At 34.8% G+C, this 24556-nt stretch overlaps 5 protein-coding genes across 7 annotated transcripts; 3 read left to right on the top strand and 2 right to left on the bottom strand.

Moving 5' to 3' along the window:
- Window positions 1–85: 85 nt before the first annotated feature.
- Window positions 86–4745, bottom strand: LOC111795050 (IAA-amino acid hydrolase ILR1-like 6). The gene is made up of 5 exons (XM_023677284.2): window positions 4145–4745; window positions 2726–2851; window positions 1619–1933; window positions 1347–1475; window positions 86–802 (listed from the first exon to the last, which is right to left on the bottom strand). The coding sequence occupies exons 1-5, from the start codon at window positions 4634–4636 to the stop codon at window positions 434–436; spliced, it is 1431 nt and encodes a 476-aa protein (XP_023533052.2). The 5' UTR covers window positions 4637–4745; the 3' UTR covers window positions 86–433.
- Window positions 4746–10783: 6038 nt separating this feature from the next.
- LOC111809974 (BTB/POZ domain-containing protein) lies at window positions 10784–13771 on the top strand. 2 transcript variants are annotated; one of them, XM_023696492.2, is made up of 4 exons: window positions 10784–11004; window positions 11096–11241; window positions 12322–12437; window positions 12911–13771. In XM_023696492.2, exons 1-4 carry the CDS (start codon window positions 10892–10894, stop codon window positions 13514–13516), a joined length of 981 nt encoding a protein of 326 aa, XP_023552260.1. In that variant the 5' UTR covers window positions 10784–10891; the 3' UTR covers window positions 13517–13771. The 2 variants fall into 2 exon arrangements, with proteins under 2 accessions (XP_023552260.1, XP_023552252.1); XM_023696484.2 differs by having other exon boundaries at window positions 10785–11004; window positions 12902–13771.
- Window positions 13772–16110: 2339 nt separating this feature from the next.
- LOC111811535 (uncharacterized) lies at window positions 16111–19593 on the top strand. The gene is made up of 2 exons (XM_087123148.1): window positions 16111–16875; window positions 17323–19593. The coding sequence occupies exon 1, from the start codon at window positions 16126–16128 to the stop codon at window positions 16804–16806; it is 681 nt and encodes a 226-aa protein (XP_086979274.1). The 5' UTR covers window positions 16111–16125; the 3' UTR covers window positions 16807–16875; window positions 17323–19593.
- A 399-nt stretch (window positions 19594–19992) lies between these two features.
- On the top strand, window positions 19993–20663 carry LOC111801919 (uncharacterized). The gene has a single exon (XM_023686157.2). The coding sequence runs from the start codon at window positions 20222–20224 to the stop codon at window positions 20558–20560; it is 339 nt and encodes a 112-aa protein (XP_023541925.1). The 5' UTR covers window positions 19993–20221; the 3' UTR covers window positions 20561–20663.
- LOC111801911 (chlorophyllide a oxygenase, chloroplastic) lies at window positions 20640–24284 on the bottom strand. 2 transcript variants are annotated; one of them, XM_023686144.2, is made up of 9 exons: window positions 24121–24284; window positions 23485–23718; window positions 23166–23270; window positions 22719–22994; window positions 22481–22628; window positions 22183–22367; window positions 21984–22096; window positions 21270–21564; window positions 20640–21158 (listed from the first exon to the last, which is right to left on the bottom strand). In XM_023686144.2, the coding sequence occupies exons 1-9, from the start codon at window positions 24280–24282 to the stop codon at window positions 20988–20990; spliced, it is 1689 nt and encodes a 562-aa protein (XP_023541912.2). In that variant the 5' UTR covers window positions 24283–24284; the 3' UTR covers window positions 20640–20987. The 2 variants fall into 2 exon arrangements, with proteins under 2 accessions (XP_023541912.2, XP_086973107.1); XM_087116981.1 differs by having other exon boundaries at window positions 21043–21183.
- Between the last annotated feature and the right edge of the window lie 272 nt (window positions 24285–24556).

Raw genomic sequence — 24556 nt, 5'->3', positions numbered from 1 at the left:
TGATATGGAATGAATCGGGCGGGGCGTTCCATCTCGTCCGTAGGTCGATTTTGATCATTAGTTTAGAGGTAAAAACCAAACCATATTTTACCAACTTTACACAAACCTTGGATTCCTGAGTCCTTCACGGATCAACACTCTTATCTTCATCAATGCAATTGCTTGTAGAGAAGTTCGATTTAGGTCGTTTAAGGTTACACGTTATAATACCCATCTACCAGACGTAATACACGTAAAAAAATCATACAAAAATGAATCATGTAGCTGTAGCTGTGACGTCCCGAATCATATACAACAGGAAGGGGGCACAACGAACTTTCCCTTCTCAATGTATCGGCCCCAGGTACTTGCTGTGGCAAGCACACCTTCGGCAATACGACATTTTGAAGGGGAAGAGTGGTAGAAACTGCTTTGTTTAACTTGTTGCTGCTTCTCATTCTCCATGCTCGTACAGATACCTCTCGGCGATGGTTGCATGAGTGGCAGCGCCAATGGGTAGCATGTCTTCGTCGATCATGAAATAGGGAGAGTGGCCTGTGTGGATGGAGCCTAAGGTCTCGTTCCGGACTCCTATGTAATAGTATGCTGTAGGAACAAACTCCGAGTAAAAGGAAAAATCTTCGGCCCCCATCATTGGTGGGACCACCCTGTAATTGTGTGAACCATGTAGGTCGGTGGCCACTTTCTTCACATGGTCATACATCTTTTCGTCGTTTACGGTTGGAGGGTATATGGTGTATTCTTTTTCAAAGAAGTCCACCGTTGTCGAGCATCTATAAACTCTGGCCTGCTCCACAATTACCTGTAGTGTAGATCGTTTATAAGCAAAATTTATACTTGTACGATAGATCCCTGTTGGAGAAGGGAAGGAGGGAAGGGAATAAAGTATTCTGTATAGTGTGAAAACTTTTCCTAGTAGAAATATTCTGTAAAGGGGTGTGCAAACATTTTTTTTTATCAGACAGATGGAGCGAACTTTGGATGGTGTGTCAACAAAAGACTTAGAACTATGAATTGGAGAGAGGAAATTGATTCTCTTGAAAACAATTTTTGGTTTTAGAATTTTCAAAATCATCTGGATTAATAATCTTAACTCAACCCAACTTCTTCCTCTTCTCTTCTTTTGTCAAGAAGTGCTCAATGGCTGAAGTCATTCCTAATTTATTCTTGGGATTTCAGTTTTTGATGAACTTTTCAGAATTTTCCCCATCAAACCTCTGAAAAAAAAACTTTGAAAAAAGCATTTAGTTAACAAAGATAATTCTTTAATCTTTTAAGAAGCATGTAAGTTGAGTTTGAAGCTGAAAAATGGAACGGTGAGGCTTGAAAGTGAAGGGAGAAATTACCTCCTCTATTCTTTGAAGAAGTTGGTAGAAGCTAGAGTTGGAGAATGCCCTGAAAGTACCGCCAATGACGACGGTGTCTGGTATCACATCCAGGTTACTCCCTCCATTGAACCAAGTCACTGACACAACCTGAGTACAAAAACAAAAATCATAAGGCCAACGAATTGATAATTCAGTATTGAAAAAGTCCCTAAATAAGAAACAAACAAACCCCAAAAAGAAAAAAGAAAAAAGAAGAAAGAAAAAAAAAAAAGAAAAAAGAAAAACCGCACCTGGGAATCTAAAGGATTTGCTTCACGAGACACAATCCCCTGCAGACTGATAACGGCGGCCGAGGCAGCCAGAACCGGGTCGACGGACCGGTGAGGCGACCCAGCCTGGGCCTTTTTGCCGGTAATCACCGCCCTAAAGAAGCCACAGCCAGCTAGCAGAGGACCAGGCCGGGACCCAATAATGGCGGTGGGAAGTTCATGAGAAACATGAACAGCGAAAATGGCTTGAACGTTTCTTAAAGCTCCATCGCCAATCATTCGCTTTGCGCCATTGCCAGCTTCTTCAGCTGGCTGAAACAGCAAAACCACTGTTCCCTGTAAAACACAGTACTTAAAACTCAAAATGAGTGATGGGTAGCCACGGATTTTAGTACTCAACAGATAAAAGAATACAAATATGAGATAAACTCGAGAAACATCGCAGCAACCCAACAAAGAATCTAAAATCATGTCGCCAGCTGGTCTACTAGTTCGAAGAGTGTCAGAACCATCCTTGTTTTGTTCTCTTTCTTTTTTCCATTTTGGTAAAGTGGTTGGGAATAATGGTCGGAGTATCATATTAAAAAAACTTAACAGAAGAGTACTCTAAATGTATTTTAATTATACTCAGTATGTTATTTTACCGTTGATGACATCTTGCATCTAAGTTATGAGCGTGTAAATAGTGAGTAAATAGTAATTGTAATTTTTGCTAATTTCAACCACCAAACTATAGTTTGGTTGGTAAGGTTAAAAAGTCTTCCGTGACAAGCCACTTGTCCATATAAAACATTCTACCTGTGGCGAGAAGACTTCGAGAGCAATTAATTAAATGTATTTATTATGGACATTGATAATTAAAATTATAGTGTTCTATCAATTTAAGTAGTCTATATTATAAATTTCTGCAACTATAAAAGTAAATTTGCCTAATTTGTCCATCTTTATTTTTGCAAAATAATTTACCCATTGTTTTAACGCTAGCGATTCTTTAATTTCATCTCCTAAACAAAAAAAGAAAAAACTCCATCATCTTGGAGGCTTGGAATCAGAGAATCTTATAGTATTAAGTCTTTTAAAATTATTTGTTTCCAGAAAATCAAAATAAGTTGAGGGTGTTAGGCAAACCTTCAAGAGATGTTCACGATCCTTCAAGATCTTGGCAGCACCAAGAAGCATTGTAACGTGAGCATCGTGCCCACAAGCATGCATCTTGCCTGGTACTCTGCTTTTGTGCTCCCATTCCACGGCTTCCTGCATAGTGTTTTATGCCATTTTACATTTTCCGATCTCATAAGTAATATTGAAACCAATCGGCTTCACGAAAGATCAACCCCAGAAAATTAGAAAAGTAAAATTTAATTGATGATGTACAACTCAAATACAGCTAAAATGTCAAAGTATTAACTTAAAACTCATCTTAAACAAATAACAAAGCACATAACAATTATCTAGTCAATTTAAGTAGATAAAATCATTAACTAGTCAATAATTCAATCCACGTACCAGCGATGGTTGAATTAAAAAAGAATTAATTGATCTTATAATCAATCACTTTAAGACTAAAATAACTAATTATGCAACATTTAGAAAAGAAATACAAACACTTCAAATGAAAAAATTATCCTAAAGTAAGCTGAAGGATAAAAATAAAATTTAAAGTCAAGATGTTTAGCGTGTAGGACTGAGTTCCACCAATTGTTAGTTGATTTTTGTATTACACAAAATACAATTAAAATGTCAAGTATACCTAAAGAATTAAAAAGTATTATGTCCCACCTCAACCTGTGAGGAGGTACAAACAGACACCACGCCAACCACTTGCACTTATCCTTTATCCACGAAAAATTATGGGGCTAAGAATTGTACTGACTTTTTCTAAAGAAAACGTAAAATATCGTATTTGTAAACCATGACATCTAGACCGCTTACTCTTTCTCCTGTAAGTCAGATTAATTTATTTATTTGAAGGAGGGAACTCAAACACGTGACAAGTAATAGAGAGGGAAATAGAGATGGACCACTATTGTTAATGCCCTGACACAATGATGCCAAATTAATAAAAACGTTTCGAGTTTTTCGAGAATGATGCTTGGTTCTTAAAATCTAATTTCAGTGTAAAAGAAATTTGAGGAAGAAACATTTGACGATATAATTTTATGACGATCCAAAAATTAGAGTAGAAGTTAAAACATGATATACATTTCTACATTTCTGAAAAGATAGCTGTGCGTAAGGAGCTGTAAAAGTGACAAGTGAGATCGTGGAAGTTCAGTAATGGAATATTTGAAAACAAATTCAAACTGATTTCAAAAGAAGAAAAGAATCCATTGCTCGAACGCATTTCCAGAAATTGCTTTTAGAGCAGAGTTTTTTTTATTCTAAATCTTTGTGTTCTTCCTCTCTTTTTTTTCGCTCGTAGTTTTCAATCTCAAGGCAGAACAGAAACATCAAGGCAATCAATCAATCGTAAATGCGAAAGCCAGAGGAAAAAAGAACGAACAGAAATCAAAATCATATTCGCGATATCCGATTTTTTAGAAGAACCTGGATTGGAAGAGCGTCCATATCTGCCCTAAGAGCAACAAAAGGCCGTCCGCCAGTCCCGATCCAAGCACGAACGCCAGTCTTAGCAAACGGATGCTCGTAACTAGCATCCATCCGGTCCAACTCATCGCGTACCAATTGACTCGTCTCAAATTCCTCAAACGCAAGCTCCGGATTCTCATGGATTCTCCTCCTCACCTTCTTCAACCAATCAACAACATCCGGCCGCTTCGCCAAACTGAGAATCGCCTCAGAGCATGCCTCCGTCCACACCTCGCATCTCTGAGAGTCTGATCGAGCCATCAACGTTCTAACACTCTGATTCTTGAGAGAATTAGAATCCGGCACAGAATTGATGCCGCTTCCTGCGCCTATTAGAGCAGAGCCGTCGTGATCACCGCCTACGGGAGAGGATATGGCGTCGATGAAGCAGATTGAGAAGCATTGAATCACGATAGTAAAAATTATGCAGAAGTTTAGCGAGGAATCCATTCTCACAAACCGAGAAACAAATCAATCGGTGGAGAGAGAGAGAAAGAGCAGTAGAGATTCCAAAGGGAAAAGTAGAAGAAGAGGGGAGGCCGGTGGGGGAGAAGGGAGGGAAAGAGGGAGGATTTTAAGCACGTGGGAATAGAAAGGAGGTTAAATAAGAAGAAGGACCCGAATTTGGAGCACGTGGTAGAATATATTTGTTACTTAGGAGGGAGAGGGCGTCGAATCGAAGCTGCCCATATAGTAGGACCACCACTTTCATTTCTTTTTTTTATATATTTATTTCTAAAATTTTATTTCCTATTTAATAAATTTTAACTTTAAAAAAATAATATTATTATTTATTTTACATAATTTTCAAATTACTTTTTAAAATATAAAATTCGAAACAGAAAAAAAAAAAAAATAAATAAAATATAAAAAAACCTCGATTATTCTAAATATAGGACATTATTAATTTAATTCCTACTTTAAAAAGAAAAATATCAATATTGAACTTTAATTTTTATTATTGATTATACCATTTATTTTTACTTTTTAAGGTTGGACACAAATTAATTTTATTAATTATTCTTTAATAAAAAAATAAATTAGAAATATCCCTTTATTGATTATTATTAATTATACCATAGCTTTTTAAAATTGGACACAAATTAATTTTATTAATTATTTTTTAATAACAAAATAAATTAGAAATATCCCTTATTGGTTATTATTGATTATACCATTTATTTTTGCTTTATAAAATTGGACACAAATTAATTTTATTAATTATTTTTTAATAAAAAAATAAATTAGAAATATCCCTTTATTGATTATTATTAATTATACCATAGCTTTTTAAAATTGGACACAAATTAATTTTATTAATTATTTTTTAATAACAAAATAAATTAGAAATATCCCTTTATTGATTATTATTAATTATACCATAGCTTTTTAAAATTGGACACAAATTAATTTTATTAATTATTTTTTAATAAAAAAATAAATTAGAAATATCCCTTTATTGATTATTATTAATTATACCATAGCTTTTTAAAATTGGACACAAATTAATTTTATTAATTATTTTTTAATAACAAAATAAATTAGAAATATCCCTTTATTGGTTATTATTGATTATACCATTTATTTTTGCTTTATAAAATTGGACACAAATTAATTTTATTAATTATTTTTTAATAACAAAATAAATTAGAAATATCCCTTTATTGATTATTATTGATTATAGCATTTATTTTTGCTTTTTAAATTGTACACAAATTAATTTTATTAATTATTTTTTAATAACAAAATAAATTAGAAATATCCCTTTATTGATTATTATTGATTATACCATTTATTTTTGCCTTTTAAATTGGACACAAATTAATTTTATTAATTATTTTTTAATAACAGAATAAATTAGAAATATCCCTTTATGGGTTATTATTGATTATACCATTTATTTTTTGCTTTTTAAAATTGGACACAAATTAATTTTATTAATTATTTTTTAATAACAAAATAAATTAGGAATATTCCTTTATTGGTTGGCATCTTCAATCAATCCCGTCCATAAACTTATTTTTTTTTCTTTTTATTTTTTGTTGTCGACGACATCAAGTTTTGGGAAATGCATAGAAGTACTCGAATTAGGCAATGCATTTCGGCTCGAATCGAGTTGTTCTTTTGCTTTTTGCCTCGATTTTATGCTTTTTGGCCCTCTTACTTTATCATTTAAGGCCAATATCGTCTTATATTTAGATTGATTCATGTTCAGACTCTATTTATCTTCTATCACTTAAGAGTATCCAAATTTACCCTTAATCAAAATCGATCAAGCATGGTTGACTAAAAATATGTCAAAAGAGTCAACTTACTATGTCGGTATTTTTTTTTTTTTTTTGTTCTATACTCCAAAAAAAAAAAATAATAATAATAATAATAATTATTATTATTATTATTATTATTGTCACTATTGTCATCATTATTATAGTTAATTTCTCCATTAATGATTTTAAGTAAGACTAAAATTCATAAAAAGTTTGCATTTTTTATTTAGATAATACGTTTAATAGTGAATTTCTTTAAACTTTATATTTTAAAAAGTAAATATTTCTTTTTCATTTAAAATTAAATAGGAAAAAAACGTGCTTCTTTTTATTTCTATTTTTGTTAAATCTAAAAATAGCCATAATATTTTAAGTAATAATTAAAAAGTATTAAGTAATCTACAAATCAAGAAATCACATCCATCATAATTCAATTTCATAAAAAATGAATTAAATGAGATAAAATAACGTCATATTTATTTAATTTTATGGAAAGTTTTGTTGAAATATTTTAAATAATTTTTTAGGGTGAATTTATTACCCATCAGTGAAATTCATAATTCGGTAAGAAAGAAACCATTAAATTATGTAACGAAATTTTAGCATATTTTGTCACATCTCACATGTTTCGTAACCTACTTAACTTTTGAGCTTTTATAATTGATAATTAAAAATATTAATAATTCATTTATGCATATTTCACCTACTCGTGCGCCACAAATTTATTTAAATTTATTAAAATTAGGTTTTTTTTAGTTAAAGATCAATAATTCCTTGGATAACCGATTCTATAAATGTTGGGAAAGTATGGTGACAACATATAATATCTTTTAATAATTAATATTGTATGTTCATCATATAATTGACATTTTATTTATTTATTTCACTAATAATTAATTATGAAAATTCCATATTTACAATAATATCAGGGGAAAAATATCAAATCAATGAAAAAGGAGAAGAGTCCCTTCGATGATTACGAGTGTTTTTATTTAAAATTTTCCAAAATTACATTTGAAAATATTATTGATTTAACTTTATTGGTTTATTAACTGGAACAGAAAAAGGAGATCCAATAATAATTCGTGGCCAAATCTATGTCTAAGACGTGTTAGACATTCTGGTCATGTTTATCCAAGACGTGTTGCCTATGACCCGCATGTCGGATATTTCGATCATGCTTATACAGGACGTGTTGTTCATGCTCGCATGCCTGTTCCATACTCTTCTTACTTGCTATCATGTTAGATAAGTCTTTACTATTATTGTTGTATCAATACAATAGTGTATGACCACCAAAATCATATCTACACTCCATGGCTAAAATGGTAAATAATGAACTATAGGGAAACGTGACTAGTTGTCAATTTTTTCTACCCGTGTTTCTATCCGTTTTTAGCTTATAACATTGTTTTCTCTAAACTTGTACCCAACGCATTTTCTCGTTCATGTTTTTTAAAACATTTATCTCAAACATGATTCGAAGATCAAGCATACATTGATATTGTCTGCGAAATTCAAATTTCACATGGTTGACTTGTTTGCTGGGTTAGAATAACGGTCGCACAATCGTTAAGGTTAGAACAAGCGTTGATATTGTCATGTTACTTACCAGAAATTCTTCCAACATATTTTGTCCCAATTCACATGCATTTTAGAATTGTTCTTGTCCGGAAGTGATATTAATTTATTCATGTAGCTTTCGTTTACTATATTTAAATTAATTTACTTGATAAACTAAAATTTAAACCATACCATTATTAATTTGAGATGAAATTTTGTTGGTGCATTTTTATTATATTTAATATTTAAATTATTATTATGTGAGGTTTTGTTGAATTAAAATTATTTATTTAATTATTTTTGTTTTCTTTTAAGGTTAAATGAATTAAAAAGTTGTGGGTATTGTTCAATTACTCTATGGCCACCCGACCATTATTCAAACGTGGGGCGTTGTCACAAATGAATACAGCCTTTGTTTATTTATGGGAATTTATTAATTTTGGACGTCCTTATATAAACAATTCTTTTTTTTTATTATTATTATATTTATGGTTAAAATATTTAATAACTTTTAAAACTATATAATAAAATTTTGATTTTAAATTTTAATGAGCATTTATTAAAGTTAGGCGACAAAAAATAATAAATAAAATTTATTAAACATAAATAACTTTTAAAAAATGATATAAAAATAATAATAATTAAAAAATTATTTTTGTAGACTATGACATGGTTTGGTTGGTTGTAAAATCAAGATGAATAGCATCAATAAATGTGTTCGTTTGTAGGGTCCACAGTAAGTGGGGGTAGTACAGTACACAGCAGAGCATAGCCATTAGGGATAGGGCAATCAATTTGTGAGCCTTGTATTATCCAAACATGGAAACTTCACTTCCCTCTCCCACTTATTTCACTTTTGTTTTTTTCCTTCTTGGAAATATTCTAAATATCTACTAGACACACGAATATAGTTTAATTGATTAAAATATATTTTATTTATAAATAAAGTTAAAGTAGCGTTTGACATGTGTCATCGATGAGAGGTCAAATTTTGAATCTCAGCTCCACATCTTATAAATCTTCGAGATTGTTTCTCTTTAAAATAATTTTTTTTTCTATGCTAGCTTCCCTTGAAAATAATTGTAAGATCCCACGTCGGTTGGAGAGAATAACGAAACATTTTTTTGTAAGTGTTTAGAAAATTCTCCCTAACATACGCGTTTTAAAATCGTGAGGCTAATGGGGATACGTAATGAGTCAAAGCGGACAATATCTATTAGCAGTGTGCTTGAACTGTTACAAATGATATTAGAGGCATACATTAGACGGTGTGTCAGCGAGGGCACTGGCTCCCCAAAGGGAGGTGGATTGTGAGTTCCCACATCGGTTGGAGAAGGGAATGAAACAATCTTTATAAGGGTTGGAAACCTTTGGGCCCCAATAAAGTGGATTGTGAGATCCACATCAATTAAAGAAGAGAGAAGTAATCCTTTTAAGGGTGTGAAGCCTCTTCCTAGCAACTTAAGGGAGTGTGTGGATCCCACATTGATTGAAGGGAGCAATCCTCACAAGCCTCTCAGCTCCCAAAGACAAACCATTAGCCGTGCAATTAAAAAAAAAAAAAAAGTTTTTCATTGTACTGGAATGGGCTGATTTCAGGCCCAATTAGGAGTATACGCAAGACCAATCAAACAAAGGGAAAGCAACAAAAATGGCCAAAAATAAATTATAATATAAATAAATTTATACGAGAATAGCATTATAAAAATATTCTTACCATAATAAATAAACTCATAGTCTTAAACTATTAATTTTTTTTTTTTAAATTTTCACTTTAATGGTTTGTTTTAAAAATACTCTTAATTTTTTAGAGGGTTCAAAAAAACGCCCTTAAACTTTAATTTTTTTTTTTATTAATACCCTTCAAATAATAGTTTAAAACTATTTGAAAACTTTTAATATTAATAACATATTTTAAAAAATATATCCCTGAATCTTAAAAAACCATTAACATGGTTATAAAAAATTATTATGGTCAATACATGATTAGTGACGGTCTGTTTAGACTTCATAAATAATCTATTTCTTTAATATTAAGAATACTACAAATAAAACTTTTTTTCTAAAAATATAAAAGTATTATTTTAATATTTTTAAAATATAGTATTAATGGTTTCATCAAAATATTTAAAAAATTAAAGTGTTCACAATTCAAAATTATTTTTGAAATAGAGGGTTTCGAGATCCACACTAGCAGATATTATCTTCTTTGGACTTTTTCGTTCGGGTTTCCCCTCAAGGCTTTAAAACGCATCTGTACCCCAAACAGCACAATATCTGTTAGAGGTGGATTTTAGTCGTTACAAATGGTATCAGAGCCGAACACCAGACTATGTGCCAGCAAGGAGGCTGTTTCTTAAGGGGGTAGACACGTGACGGTGTGCCAGTAAAGACACTGGCCCCAAAGGGGATGGATTTGGCGGGGGGAGGGGGTCCCATATCGATTAGAGAAACGAAAGAGTGACAGCGAAGACGCTGGCCCCGAAAAGGGTGGATTGTGTTGTCCCACATTGGTTGGGCACGAGAACAAAACACCCTTTATAAGAGTGTGGAAATCTTCCCGTACTTTTAAAACATGGATGTGAAACCAAAAGCAGACAACATCTACTAGCAGTATGGGCAGTTACATTATCAATTTAATATATATATTTTTTTAAAGTTAAAAGATATTATTAAAATTTTTAAAAAGTTTAAAAGATATCAACCAAAAAAAAAAAAAACAAACAAAAGTCGATCTTATTTTAAAGTAAAATTGAAAGGCCTATTAGCTTAGTCGTGAAGTACTTTGCTAGTTGGGGTTTGGCGTGGAGTCGGAGTCCCTCCCATTATAAGTCGTCCATTGGCTCCTTCATCTTCCTAATCGAGTTGCAGAGCTATGGCGGATTCTAGGGTAGATACAATTTCGAGGTTAGCGCAATGGAGAATCGACAGCCTCGGCCCTTGCAACATCAAGAAATCCGATCCTTTCAAGGTCGGAATCTGGAATTGGTACTCTTCTCTCAACACTTCATTTCATTTTTACTCAGATTAGAAGAACATCATTAATTTTATGTTAATGGATTTATGTACTGGATTTGAGGCATTTGTCGGTTGACAAGAGTCGATATCTGTACATTCGTTTGTTCCCTGAGCCGTCGAAGATCTCGAAGGAACAGCCTCCAATTGCTCGGTTTGTTATTCGAGTCTCTAGCGTTGGACCGAACCGTAGACCTGCTATATCTCCCAGTATGTGTTCTTATCCGCTTTCCTGATTCTTATGTTGCGTTTTTACTTTGAGCTTTGCATCCTGTGATTGAAAATTCTTGAAGCTGTATCCGCTGAGGAAAAGGATTGGGAATTTGGGGATGGAAGAACAGTGAGAGCAACTTTCTCTGTTTCTCTTCATGATTTTACCTTTTAGAACTTTTTTATTGACTTTTGTTGAAGTGCTAGTCAATAAGGTCACTTTTAGAATTGAAAATTACATATAGTTTCACAATATCAAAAAGAAAAATGTAAAACCATTTAATAATTTTCAATAATTATTGAGTTTTTCATAAATTGTTCTGCAGAATTCATGAATCATTTTCTTAAATAATACACGTGAAGCAATCAACAACTTGTAAACTTCATCAACGAAACTGGATACTTAGTGCCATATTTCATTTGTTATACATCAATAATTTATCATTTATCATTTAAAGGTCATTGAGTAATCTATTTTCAAAGGAATTTAAATGACTGCAATTATTGTTAAATCTGTTAATATGTATAACTATTGGTTGTAAATTGTTATTTTTTCTCCTTATTGTTCTTAGCCATTTTACATGTAAGATACCCTTTCTACTGTTAGATGAACACGACTCTCCACAATAGTATGATATTGTCCACTTTGAGCATAAGCTCTCATGGCTTTGCTTTGGGTTTCCCCAAAAGGCCTCACACCAATGGAGAGAGTATTCCTTGATTATAAATCCATGATCATTTCCTAAATTAGCGGATGTGGGACTTTCATTATCCAACATCTACTACTACCACTACTACTACTGATTCATTGAGGAAGCTCTGTGTAAGCTTTTGTTTTTCGGATGAGAAAATGCAACAAATCTAACGGGAAAATCTGTCAAAATCTCGTATCTAATTGATATATTTTTAGCCCTTTCTTTATGAGAAATCTGTTGCTTAGTTTAGACCACTTGGAGCCTTCGGCCCAACAATTATGTTCAAATCTTGTTCTTTTTTGGGTCAAATGGCTTGATGTTTTATGGTACTTGAATTACTTGGGCTTATTTATACAGTTGATGAACTGCTGTTTTCCTCCTGCAGTTAATGAGAGAGTTCTTCGAACTAGTGAAGACTTTGTTTGGGCTGTTGATTCCACCTTCCATGGTCGCTTCATTGTCGATGTCGAATTTCTTGATTTGAAGATCTGCCCTGTGAATGTGAGTTCCAAACTTCCAATACTCAGTTGTGTTTGATGCACTTAAGATGTCATCTTCTGCGATGGATTTAACTGAACTTCAATTCGACATTTCATTTGATGCCCATTTCTTATCATAAATTTATGGGAACTCTTTTGGCTCGGTCGAATCACCAATCGACCCAAAAGTTTAAGTTGATGAGTTATAAATAGTAAATTTCACTATTTTTATACTCGAATGTTGGATAGAAAATCGATATAGGGGTTTGAATATAAGATGTTCTGCTCTGATATATTATGTTAAATCACCGATCAACTTAATTTCGTGGGTTGTGGTAGATTTAACTATATCAATACTCTAATAGGCTCTAATCCTAATTCTTGAGTTAGTTTGAAAATCTGTCTATTCTTCATTCATGTAATCTTGACTGTTTTGATATGGATATATTTGCTAGCCACAGTTTATCTAACAGTTGAATCTAAAAGGGTTTAAAGGGAGGGGAACCGAATTCTATATGGCCAATGGAGGGAATGATGCAATCTGTATCGTCTCAAAGCACTCTTCAATGTCTCTCGCGCATGCTGGACGAGGCTATCCATGCCGATGTCACCATCAACACGATCGATGGCACTTTACGAGCTCACAAAGCCATTTTATCAGCAAGTTCTCCTGTATTCAAGAGCATGTTCCATCACAATCTCAAGGAAAAAGAGTCTTCCATCATCTACATAGAAGACATGTCTCTAGATGCCTGCATGACTATGTTACGTTACTTGTATGGAACCATAAAAGAAGAGGACTTCTGGAAGCATCGAGTGTCGCTTCTCGGGGCAGCAAACAAGTACGATATTGCAGACCTAAAAGATGCGTGCGAGGAAAGCCTCTTGGAAGACATAAACTCGGTGAACGTCCTCGAGAGACTGCAAGAAGCATGGCTTTATAAGCTGCATAAACTGAAGAAAGGATGCTTGGCATACTTGTTCGATTTCGGTAAGGTCTACGACATTGGCGACGAAATAAATAACTTCTTCAGGCAAGCGGACCGGGAACTGTTGGTCGAGATGTTCCAAGAAGTTCTTACAGTGTGGAAACCAGTTTAATAGGTGTAAGTTTTCATCCCCATCAAGTGGGAAGCTTTGCTCTTACACCTGATAAATATGTACACGTAAATGTATATATATGTGAAGGGTATTTGGAACCACTTTTCTTTTCTTTTTTTCTTTTTATTTTTAGTTTTTAGGGTGATGATATGATGGTGTTTCTACAAACTAGTCATTATGGTGTGATTTCATACCATGTGTATACTTTATGAGGTACATATTTTGTATAAATTTTTAATTACAAGGTTAGACGAACCCGACTCTCCACAATGGTATGATATTATCAACTTTTGCTTTGGGCTTCCAAAAGGCATCGTACCAATGGAGAGAGTATTCTTTGTTTATAAACCCATGATCATTCACTATACCTCCCCTCGAACAAAGAACGCCTCCTTTGGAGTCTTGGTCATTTTTTATTGCCTTCGACGAGGCTTGACTCCTCTTTCTTTTGGAGTCCTTCGTTAGACATTTGAGGATTTACCAATCTATTGGCATGACTAACGCCTCCTTTGGAGTCTTAGTCATTTTTTATTGCCTTCGTGCCTTCGAGAAGGCTTGACTCCTTTTTCAGGAGGCTTAGTCATTTTTTATTGCCTTCGTGCCTTCGAGAAGGCTTGACTCCTTTTTCTTTTGGAGTCCTTAGTTCGACATTTGAGGATTTACCAATCTATTGGAATGACTAAGTTTAGGGTATGACTCTGATACCATATTAGACGAACACGACTCTTCACAATGGTATGTCACTTTGAGCATAAGTTCTCATGACTTTGCTGGTTTCCCTAAAAGGTCTCCTACCAATGGATACCGTATTCTTTGTTTATAAATCCATGATCATTCCCTAAATTAGCGATGTGGGACTTTCATCATCCAACATACAACATATGTAATTATACATAATATGTACTTTCAAACGATATGATACCGGTGAAGAACAAATATATCGAATATATACTTATAAATAATTAAAGATATCGAGAGTATATATATATGATAAACTTGTAATATGTGGAATATATATAAATAAAAATAAAATAATAGAGTTGAATTTTTTAGTGTTTAAAATTTGATAATTTAAAAAATAGATAATAAAACTAAAAATTAAATCATAATCCTAAATTTTTAGATTATTAAACTATTATTTGCAACATTATTATTTTATTTTATATTATTGCTTTTAAAAAGCTTATAAATATTTTGAAAATTAAAAAGTAGTTTTTGTTTTTAAAATTTGGTTAAAAATACCATTGTTTTTTTTTATTTAAAAAAATTAGACAAATTTTAAAATTGGAATATATATATATAGATAAACCAAATAGGGACTTCTAACAAACAAATAATAAAATAGAATTTAAACAAATCCTAAAATAAAATTAATTTAGGATAACTAGTCTTCAAAGGAAGTACTTTCCTTATCCGTAACCAAAAATAAAGTGTTTTCTCTAAAAAAAATACTCGAATACTTTTAAAATATAATTTTCAGAATATTGTCACACAACATTATAAAAAATGATAAACAAAATATTTTTTGAAAAAACCGCTTATTATCAAATTATTATACTTTAAATTTACTTAATTGAGACGTTTAATTTATTATAAACTAAAAAAAATGATATTTTATATGAATAGAGATGTTTTACGGAGTGGAGCAGAGACAGAGAAGTTTTCTCATCTCTATCCCCGTAAAATTTCCTATTTATTTTTTGCCGGAATTAGATTTCCATAAAGTTTTTCACCGTGTTTGTATGTATTTTTATAAATAGTTCTCTGAACAAAAGTTCTAACTAATAATTTCAAATTTATAATATAATAAATATATTTTTTTATTAAAAAAATGGTAAACAAATAGGGTTTACAGATAAAAATATAATAGGATTTTACACAAATATAATTGTCTTATTCCATTAAAAAAAAGTTTTAATTAAAATATTATAATTATGGTCTCAAAATCTTAGATAAAAAGTAGGGACGGTGCAAAAAGGGTTGGAGAATTGAGCGGGGATAGGGACGGGGAATACAATTCTCGTCCCTAACTCTGTTTATGTAACGAAGAGAAATCTCTCTCAACTTCCTCTCGGGATTCTCCATCTCATTCAATGTAGGTCCTTATTGAGATTCTCCGTTCGATGTAGGTCTCCACTGATTTCCGACCGTGGGTAAATGAACATCTCTACGTATAAAAAGAGAACTATTTTTTTTTAATTTACAAAAAGATTAAATTAATAAAAATATCTATCAACTTTCTACTTTCTCTAAAAATATCTCGAAACTTTCAAAATTTTCAATAATAAAAATAAAAATACTTGTTAATTAATTATATATATATATATATATATATATATATAATATTTAAAAAACTAAAAAATAATAATAATAATAAAAGTTGTTATTTAAATGAATTTAGGAAAACAAAAAAAAATAAAAATAAAATACAGTTTGAGGCCCACCCAAACCTACCTCGTTTGGATCCGAAGCTGAATAACAGAATATCAACGCCCACTTCCCGTCAGAATTTTTGGCTCTAGTTAGTTCTCTTTCTTTCTTCTTCTTCTTCTTCTTCTTCGTATTATCGCTCTCTGGTTTTTACTTCTTGATCTTTAACTTGATCTCGCATGGCGATGGACACTCTCTACGACTACCAAATATGGCAACCTGAAGAACACGAAGATGACATTAATGTTACAATTTCCAATTCTCACTTGCTTCCATGTGACTGTTTCCTTTTCCACCTTCACTTTCGCCATGTTCTCCAATCAAATCATCCTCAAGAATTACAGAGACTCTTAAATTCGTCTCTATCTTCGTTCTTGATACCTTGTGATGCATTTTTCGCCAGTGGCTTCAGTATCCTGATCGCGGTTTTCTCTGACACCGGCGTCGCTCAAGACTTCTTGGACGCGGCGGTACCGGACGTTCTGTCCGTCGCGGCCGATATAGCATGCAATCCTCTTAATGCTGGCCGTCGGGTACTTCCGTTGGCGGTGTCCGTTTTAGCCGTTTCGCCGTACAATGAACGCGAGGAAATTGGGCGAGTTTTGCGGGAATCGTCACCGCAAGCGTTTAAAACGTCGCCGGCTAGTGAGTCGGCAATCGAAGGGTTGAAGACGGTGGAGATTGATGTCGGCGGAGAGTTGTTGATTGGAGAATGCAGAATATGTTTGGATGAACTAATGAACGGAATGGAAGTTACGCGATTGCCGTGCGCTCATTTTTACCACAGAGACTGTATCGTCAAATGGCTGGAGACGAGTCATTTGTGCCCGTTGTGTCGCTACGCAATGCCACTGAGCTGATCGGTTTCAAAATTTTCCGGGATCAGTGGTCGTACATGATAGAATTGAATTTACAACAGGAAATGCAGGGTAAAATTTTGCTTCGGTATTGAATTTGATTGTGTATTTTTTTTCTAATTGAGCAAAATTCTTGAACCCTAGCTGGTAAACATTCTCTTCTATACCAAAATCACATCGATGGATGATGGCTACTCATGCATCTTACACATATGACATCTTCAATTAGCAGAAATTAAATTTAAGTTTGAAGTTCACTAGCAATATGACAACCACGCACGATACATTTAAGTTCTTCTCCTATCTGATGGTTTTCTGTCAATGGACTGCATCATTTATTGCTAATTACCCTCTTACAGTTCCATTCCATAGCCTATCTTTCTAGTAATAGCAACCAAAAATGTTAAGAAGATTTTGAAATTCTTAATGAACTTGTTATTCAATTTAAAGGGGGAAGCTAACCAGATAGTGTATACTTAGTTATTGCTTGTTGAGTATTTAGAAGAAATGAATTGACAGGAGATGATGAACCAAGCTAGCTTTTGTACACTTTTCAACTTAGCTGATATCGAGGAGCAGGGAAATAAGGTGGACTGGTTCTTGAAACACCATGACATTGAGACATTGAGAATCTAACAGATAACTGGATGGGACATAGAAGTTCGTTTTGGAGATTGGCAATTATCTTAGGATGACTGATGAAACCGCTTCAAATCGTCGACTGTGTTTACGAAGATAGCTGAATCAGAGAATATTTTGATGGAGCAAAACAACCAGAATGGCAATTATCTTTGGCCAAGGGAAATTTGTAGGATATTCACACAGTAAAATGGAGATGGCTGGAAGAGAGACAGAGAAAGCAGGAAGCTGGATTATCACTGGTTGCATACTGGCTCCATCAGAAATGTCTATGCTAATACATTGGAACCCGAGGTTAGTTCATAACTTTTTTTGTCATAAATGAAGAACAATTCTTTATAGATGAGGTTGAATTTCCTTTACTTTTTGATATGCAGTCAGGGTAGTTGATCTAATAGTTGAAATAGATATTTGGAATTCTGTTTGGTTGGAGAAAATTTTAGGATTAGAAACATATATGGCCAAAATGAACTGAACGTCCTTTCCTTCTCAGAACTGGCAGAAGACAATCATGTGAGAAAAGGCAAATTGGTATGAGTAGAACTTTCAATCAGTCTATTTAGATGACATGACTTAGGAAACAAAAACCTAAAGGATAGTTGTTCTTTTCAAAAGGGTCACTTGAGATTCTTGCATGCTTATTTCTTCTTCCAATCTTTCTTGTTCTGTGGACAGTGATCTTTTCTTGCATCCTATGGATTCCATTCTTTTGCAGGTCCTCGGCTTCTCCATTCCTTTCTTGATGGTCCGTTGAAACCCTTCTCGTCCCTTCAGCTTCCAGTTGGTCCAAACCCATCTCTCGGTCTTCCTTCCAACTTTTCTGCTCGGCGGACATCGACTAATTAAGAGGTTGATCATAGGTTTATAAGTAATGAATACATCTTTATTGGTATGAGCCATTTTGGGAAAACTAAAAGAAAAGTCACAAGAGCTTATCAAGAGCATATGTTCAAAGTGAACAATATCATATCACTGTAGAGAGTCTACTAAGATGATATCCCCATTTTTTCCACTAATAGCTTTCGTTGTAGACTCCTCCAGCATTTTCTCATCCCCTTCCCTACTTTCCCCTGAACTCACTCCTACAGATTCTTCCCCCTATTTTCTCCTTTCCATTTATGGCGCCATTCCTCCTCTACCACCTCTCTCTCCTCGCCGTCCGATATCGACGACCTGCAGTTCTGGTCATCACTACCTTTGGAGTCCTCTTCCCAGCCCTCCTCTTTCCTCTCAAATTCTCAGTTCTTTCCCTTTCCAAGCCCATTTCCAACTTCTCATCCCCCTTAGCCAGTCTCCATACTGTAACTCTTCCTCTGCAGTTTCAGAATGAGGATACCAGTCTTGTAGAACATGCCCTAGTTTCCAACGTCCATAGTAGAAATCCGGGAGCCTTTCGTAAAATGATAGGTACCAAAGTTTCTTAACCCATGGACGACCATACTTTCAACTTCACCACTCTTCTCAAAGGCATTTTCAGAATGAGGATCGTAATTCTAACTCTCATGTTCTTTTCCCCCAACACTCCCAACCATACTCCCGAAAGCTGTGGCTATTTTCCTCGAGAAGCAAGCCAATGGAAGGAGGTGGAAATGAACCCAGAAAGATGCATATTGGAAATCTAGGTCACTGTGAAGTTGCAGTATCCTCTTTGTGGCTGTTAAAAAACCAGCAGCCTTGTGCCATTTGCCAGAACCCTTTGCTTGTCGTGGGGAGTTTTGAGTAGGCATAAGTAGATGGCCACTTTCATCTCAGTTCCAAATCTTTGATGTCAAGCGTTTGCTAGCTCCTTAGAAATTCACCTGCAGCACTGAACCAGTTATTTGTGGTCCAATTCACTGAACTGAGCCACCACTGAACCAGTCAACCAAGTTCTTAATAAGATGATGATTTGGGGTCGTACTAAAGTGTAAATGGTTCGAATTTCAAGGATTTCGGTGGAAAGAGATAAAAATCATGAAGGGTGGGATTGATATTCTCGACCAAGAGAGGTTAATTGATATTATCAAAGAGTTAGAATTATGTTTGGGCTAGTAGATTTTATAAAATTTTAGCATAAAAAACTTCACCTAGACATACTTCAATTAGTTTAAGAGGTACACATTTAACATTTCACATAATTCAATCTCTAATGTGTAATAGTTGACTTTGAAAAATGGATTAAGATTTAATTTGTACTTTACAAATATATAATAATGTCAGCCTTCGATAATTGCATTATAGATTTACTATGAAAATTAAAAAAAAAAACAATGGATTTAAATTTATTAGACATACAATTTGAGCACATATTGATTAAATTTCCATGTTATCCATGGGATGGGGATCCGTGGAGACCCTCTTAAATGGGGAGATGATTCCTCGAAAGGATTCCTTGTTTAAATGGAGAATATAGGAGAGAGTTGAGAATATTTTTTTTTCCTCGAGATAAATGAGATAGGGAATGATATACAATTCTTGCTTTCCTTCCTTTAAATATATTTAAATATGTTTTTAACACGTTTTTTTTTTTTTTTTTAATAAATTTTAAGTTTATTCACAGAATACGGAATCAATAATTAGAATTTAAACATAAACCTGTCAATTTTTAGGTTCGAAAATGCTCAGTAAAAAGGAAAAAAGAGAGAGAGAGAGAGAGAGAGAGAACGGGCTACCGGGTGCACAAGTAAATGAAATGGAACCCTTTCGAAACCTCCAGACTCTCCTCCAACCGATTAAGCCGCATCTTCCCTCCAAATAAACAGACCCATCGTTTAACCAAAATCTCAAATCGCAAAACAAAATGTTCTTCTTCTTCGTCGGAGGGTTAGAGCAACAAGTCCGCCATCTCTTGAAAGCCGGTGCCGGCCGATGCATAAGCTGCAACTCACCGGCCGATCTCGTAGACTACGAAAAAGTTCTGAAGCTCTTTTTTGTTCCAGTGTGGCGGTGGCCAGGAAAAGAACCGTTGATGCACTGCAACAACTGTAAGCTGTTTTTCCCTCGATCATTCTCACCGCCGCCCATTTCCGATCAATTGCCGCCGTCAGCCGCTCTTTTGAGGGCCCTTCGTTGCCATTCCTGTAACAAAGTAGTGGAGCCCGATTTCAGTTTCTGCCCTTTCTGTGGCTCTTCTGTGTAAATTTACTTTTGTTTCAAATCGTCCGGTGATCTTTTATGGTTTTTGTCTGCAAGTAATCGAAATGGTATCTGATTGAGAATGAATTTTGAACATTACTTTATCATTGAAGAAGATGCTTACAACAAAGAGTACTCGAATACTTTTACAAAGCCGATTTAATTTATATAGCAGTTTCTAATTTACAAGGGGATTCTGTAGGGGGCAAGAGCTGGCTTCTCTCTGTTTTCAGATGATTTTCTTCTTCAGCTTCTGTAGAGTTTTGAGTGCAAGTGTTCTTATCAAAAGTGGAAGCTGAAAGGGAGGTAGGTTGGTCTTATCTCAGCCTCGTGGGTCTTTCATCTGCAATTTTGAGTTCTAAAAATGAAGGGGGCTTGGCTTGTTTATGGGTCCTAAGAAGTGTTTCAAGTTAATTACGATTGAATACTGTTCAATTTGATTTGCTGAAGGGTAGTTGTTTTGCTCCTTCCTCTACTGCATTTCTCCATAGCCTATATCTTACACCTAGCTTATCATAAGAAACTGGCATGTTCCAGATGTTTTCTCCGTTGAGCATTCTTTCTTGCTGTCCAATGACAAGCCTCAAGTCCTCATTCAATACCTGCATGAATTACACAAAGAAAAGCCTTTGGTGTTGGTTGTAAAATGGACGTGTATGATTAAGAATGCTGGGGCTTTTAATACTGTTCTGAAAAGAAGATGAGAATTTTACCTGTTCTGCGAAATGTCTCCAGAGATAGTGCATGAAAGGAATATGCTTCAATATGGGAGCGAAATCCAGTGACATTCTATAGAGTAGTCTTGTCTTCTGTCTTGTTGAAGGTAAGCACACATGAAGTTGATGAAGATGTGTTGAGCATTCCCTTGTAGTTTGGCCTTCTAGTTTTCCTGGCTTGGAAATCCCTATGGTTGATAGTACCATACAAGGTGGTCGAAACTCCATGTCGATTGGATACGGGTCCCAGTATCCTTGCAGGCCAGATGCAGGGGTCAAAAATTTCACCAAGCTGTTGGGTTGCATAGAGTATGATAAGAGGTGTCAGTTTTGATTAGTTTTTTAACCGATTACTTTAGATCTATCTGAACTAACTACTTCAAACAAAACACAGGTATGCTGATTTCTTTGCAGATGATAAAACCCATCTTATTCCATCTGAAGTTATGAAAGATCACTTTCTTTTAGTCTAAGATCTGAAGCAACCAGCAAAAAAATGGGGAAGTCCATCCTTGTTGCCGAGATTAGGCATGAGTTTTTCCTAGAATTTGGGTATCATTTTGAATGGTTTTAGTTAAATTCCATCTGTCACTCATTTGAAAAATATCTGTGCTCTGCCCTTTTTTCCTTCACTCCGAACAAAATCCCATGTTATGAATGATATCGACAAAAATCATAGTTATGAATGATGATGACTCGAACCAAACGTACCTGGGTACGCTCCATCCTTTTGCAAAAGTGGAAGTATGAGTGAAAGGTGCATGAGCAAGATCCAGGAGGTTATCTAGAAGTAATCCATGCTCCACCGGAATTTCAATGACAAGCTGCCACAGATAATTCAGTAGGAGATTTCAGACAGCTTCATTTACAACTCAACTGCTAAAAGGAACAGAATGTTTCTAACAATTACCTCAGCATGGATTTGAAAACCAGGAGGAGGTTGGAGTGAAGGAAGATTAGCTGCTGGAGGATCATTACCTGGCCAAACCCAGATCATTCCTTCTTTCTCGAAGCATGGCAACGATTTTATTTTCACGTTTAGTAGTCGCGTCGATGGCATTTTCTCACATTTGCCATCCGTTGAGTATTCCCAACCTGAAATTTTCAACAAATGAAACCAACCCTTAGAGATTATTTCTCTTAATTACTGTTTTTATCAATACAAGAATTTGAGTTTTTAGTCCATATTTCTTTTATTCAACACCAACCATGGTAAGGGCACTGGACTCGACCATCGTTGACAGAACCGAGGTGAAGAGGGCATGCCCTATGTGCACATGTGTTTCTTATGCATCCAGGATTGCCATCCTTTCCACGGAAAAGAACCCATGGTTCTTCAAAACAATCAAATGGGATCTGAAATAGATGATGAATCAGTAAGAGGGCACCCAACGTACAGTTGAATCTAAAGGATATTGGACGAGGTGATCCATAGAATTACCCTACCATTGTGTCATCTCTCAGATCACTGGAGAAGGCAACAGGATACCAGAAGTTCTTCAATCGGGGATGATATGGTTCGACAGGTCCTGATACATTTAAGCTTCTCTTTGGCGATCTTCTAGTTATGGAATCATGAGATTGTGTTGAGGTACCGGGCGAGGTAGATGGGCTATCTAATTCCGCTGTGTTTCTGTCTTGTAACAGCCTATCATGCACCAATTCTTCCATATAAGCTAGTTTATCTAAGGCAGTGCTAACCCGTGCTTCAGATTTATGAACCTGTTGTTGTTCATCAGTGGTCAAACATGATAGTAGTATAGACAGGAGAATAATCACCTCACCAGGTTGAAGATCCAACAACTAAATGTCATTGGCCCATCTTCTTGATGAACTAAGCTATAACTATGTTTTTGGAAATTTAGTGACGAGATGACTAGAAACTTTACAGACCTGTTTGTGAGCTTCTGCCAATTCCCCCTGTAATTCAGCAAGCTCCTTTTTCATTGTTCCAATAGACTTGTAGTTCCGGGCTAGAGGATTTAGGACTTCCACAACCTAAACCGGTATTTAAGCAACAAATTTTCAGCATAAAACATGTTTCGAGAAGATGGATCAACAAGTTGCACAGCTTCATTAGCCTAAAGGCAATTTGATGGAAGATAAACCAACTAAATGAAGTACGAGGAGGATGGCAAAAAGGAACCATAGAAGTATGAAATGAAAGGAATGTTAAAAACAAACAAATGAAGTAGCATGAGATTGAAGGAACCTTCTCATGGAGGTGCATGATTGTAAGAACATCTTGCCGAGCTCGCCAATCACAGTATTGAATATCATTTCTAGCCACTTCCAGAGCTTGGTTAGCATCTAAGAATTTCCCTTTAGATTGAGGAACTTTTGTCCTTGGATCTTCTACGTCAAAGAGAGTCTGCCAACCACTCTTCCTCTCTATAGCCCCTTCCTCTCCGAACACAGCAAACACTCTAAATCCAACTTTCACACTCTGAAAATTCAACATTCCACAATATCAAACCATACATTCAAATGAATCTCAACAAAATAGAAATGGAGCCTTAAATCTACAATCTCAGGGCCAACAATCCACACCACAGTTTAACAGAAACACTACATCAAACAGCTAGTAGCAGAAACACTACCTAAACGCTCCTCCTACAACAACTAAAGCAAATGCCCACAAATATGAACAGAAACCAGCCACAAAGTTCGGTAATCAAAAGAGATACAAAAACTAAGCTCAATAAACTCCTTAAGATACTTGCAGCAAAATTACCAGAAAAATGCACATTGAAACGACCAAAATGAACTCTCGATCTTCTTTTCCACGAACAGAAATCGATACCAAGATACAAACGACCAAATCAGGGAAGGAAAAAGAAACACGCACCTTCTTGAAATTGAACTTCGGAGATTTAGAAAATGAGATCGGCAACGAGAGAGCTGCAGCCGTTGCTACGACGGTCATCGCGTTTGGACTGAGAAGTTGAAAGAGAAAGAGAGAGAAAGAGAGAGAAGGAGAAATGAGAAATTTGGTGCGAAAGAGTTTCATTTTGTGGATTTTGGCGATAAGAGGCGGTTGTATTCCGCGATCTCAGCTGGCCTTCCACGTTCTGCCACGTGGACGAAATGCTATTACACGTGGCATCCTCAACATCCACATGCTTCTTTTTTGTGAGAGCGAGTATCTTCCTTCAGTGGGCCCCCGACATCCTGCCAGCTCGGATTGCGAAGATATCTTAATCCTTCTGAATTTTTCTATCCAATTTAATTTCAACTTCGAGCATTAAATAATAATAATAAAATTCAATTCCAACTTCGTGGCT

Source organism: Cucurbita pepo, chromosome 1, assembly GCF_057944985.1.
Source record: "Cucurbita pepo subsp. pepo isolate OVF chromosome 1, ASM5794498v1, whole genome shotgun sequence".
In the NCBI taxonomy this organism is placed as follows: Eukaryota; Viridiplantae; Streptophyta; class Magnoliopsida; order Cucurbitales; family Cucurbitaceae; genus Cucurbita; species Cucurbita pepo.
This window is presented reverse-complemented; position numbering and strand designations above follow the sequence as displayed.

What these genes read in the sequence shown, in the direction of transcription:
- LOC111795050 (XM_023677284.2), bottom strand. Translation starts at nt 4,636, where the DNA reads ATGGATTCCTCGCTAAACTTCTGCATAATTTTTACTATCGTGATTCAA. An exon ending in ATCGTGAACATCTCTTGAAG is followed by an intron (nt 1,934 to 2,725) that starts GTTTGCCTAACA and finishes TGTGTTTTACAG; the next exon opens with GGAACAGTGGTTTTGCTGTT. An exon ending in TTCTTCAAAGAATAGAGGAG is followed by an intron (nt 803 to 1,346) that starts GTAATTTCTCCC and finishes TCTACACTACAG; the next exon opens with GTAATTGTGGAGCAGGCCAG.
- LOC111809974 (XM_023696484.2), top strand. Translation starts at nt 10,892, where the DNA reads ATGGCGGATTCTAGGGTAGATACAATTTCGAGGTTAGCGCAATGGAGA. An exon ending in AAGGTCGGAATCTGGAATTG is followed by an intron (nt 11,005 to 11,095) that starts GTACTCTTCTCT and finishes ACTGGATTTGAG; the next exon opens with GCATTTGTCGGTTGACAAGA. An exon ending in TGAAGATCTGCCCTGTGAAT is followed by an intron (nt 12,438 to 12,901) that starts GTGAGTTCCAAA and finishes TGAATCTAAAAG; the next exon opens with GGTTTAAAGGGAGGGGAACC.
- LOC111811535 (XM_087123148.1), top strand. Translation starts at nt 16,126, where the DNA reads ATGGCGATGGACACTCTCTACGACTACCAAATATGGCAACCTGAAGAA.
- LOC111801919 (XM_023686157.2), top strand. Translation starts at nt 20,222, where the DNA reads ATGTTCTTCTTCTTCGTCGGAGGGTTAGAGCAACAAGTCCGCCATCTC.
- LOC111801911 (XM_023686144.2), bottom strand. Translation starts at nt 24,282, where the DNA reads ATGAAACTCTTTCGCACCAAATTTCTCATTTCTCCTTCTCTCTCTTTC. An exon ending in TCATGCACCTCCATGAGAAG is followed by an intron (nt 23,271 to 23,484) that starts GTTCCTTCAATC and finishes ATACCGGTTTAG; the next exon opens with GTTGTGGAAGTCCTAAATCC. An exon ending in ATCTGAGAGATGACACAATG is followed by an intron (nt 22,629 to 22,718) that starts GTAGGGTAATTC and finishes CATCTATTTCAG; the next exon opens with ATCCCATTTGATTGTTTTGA.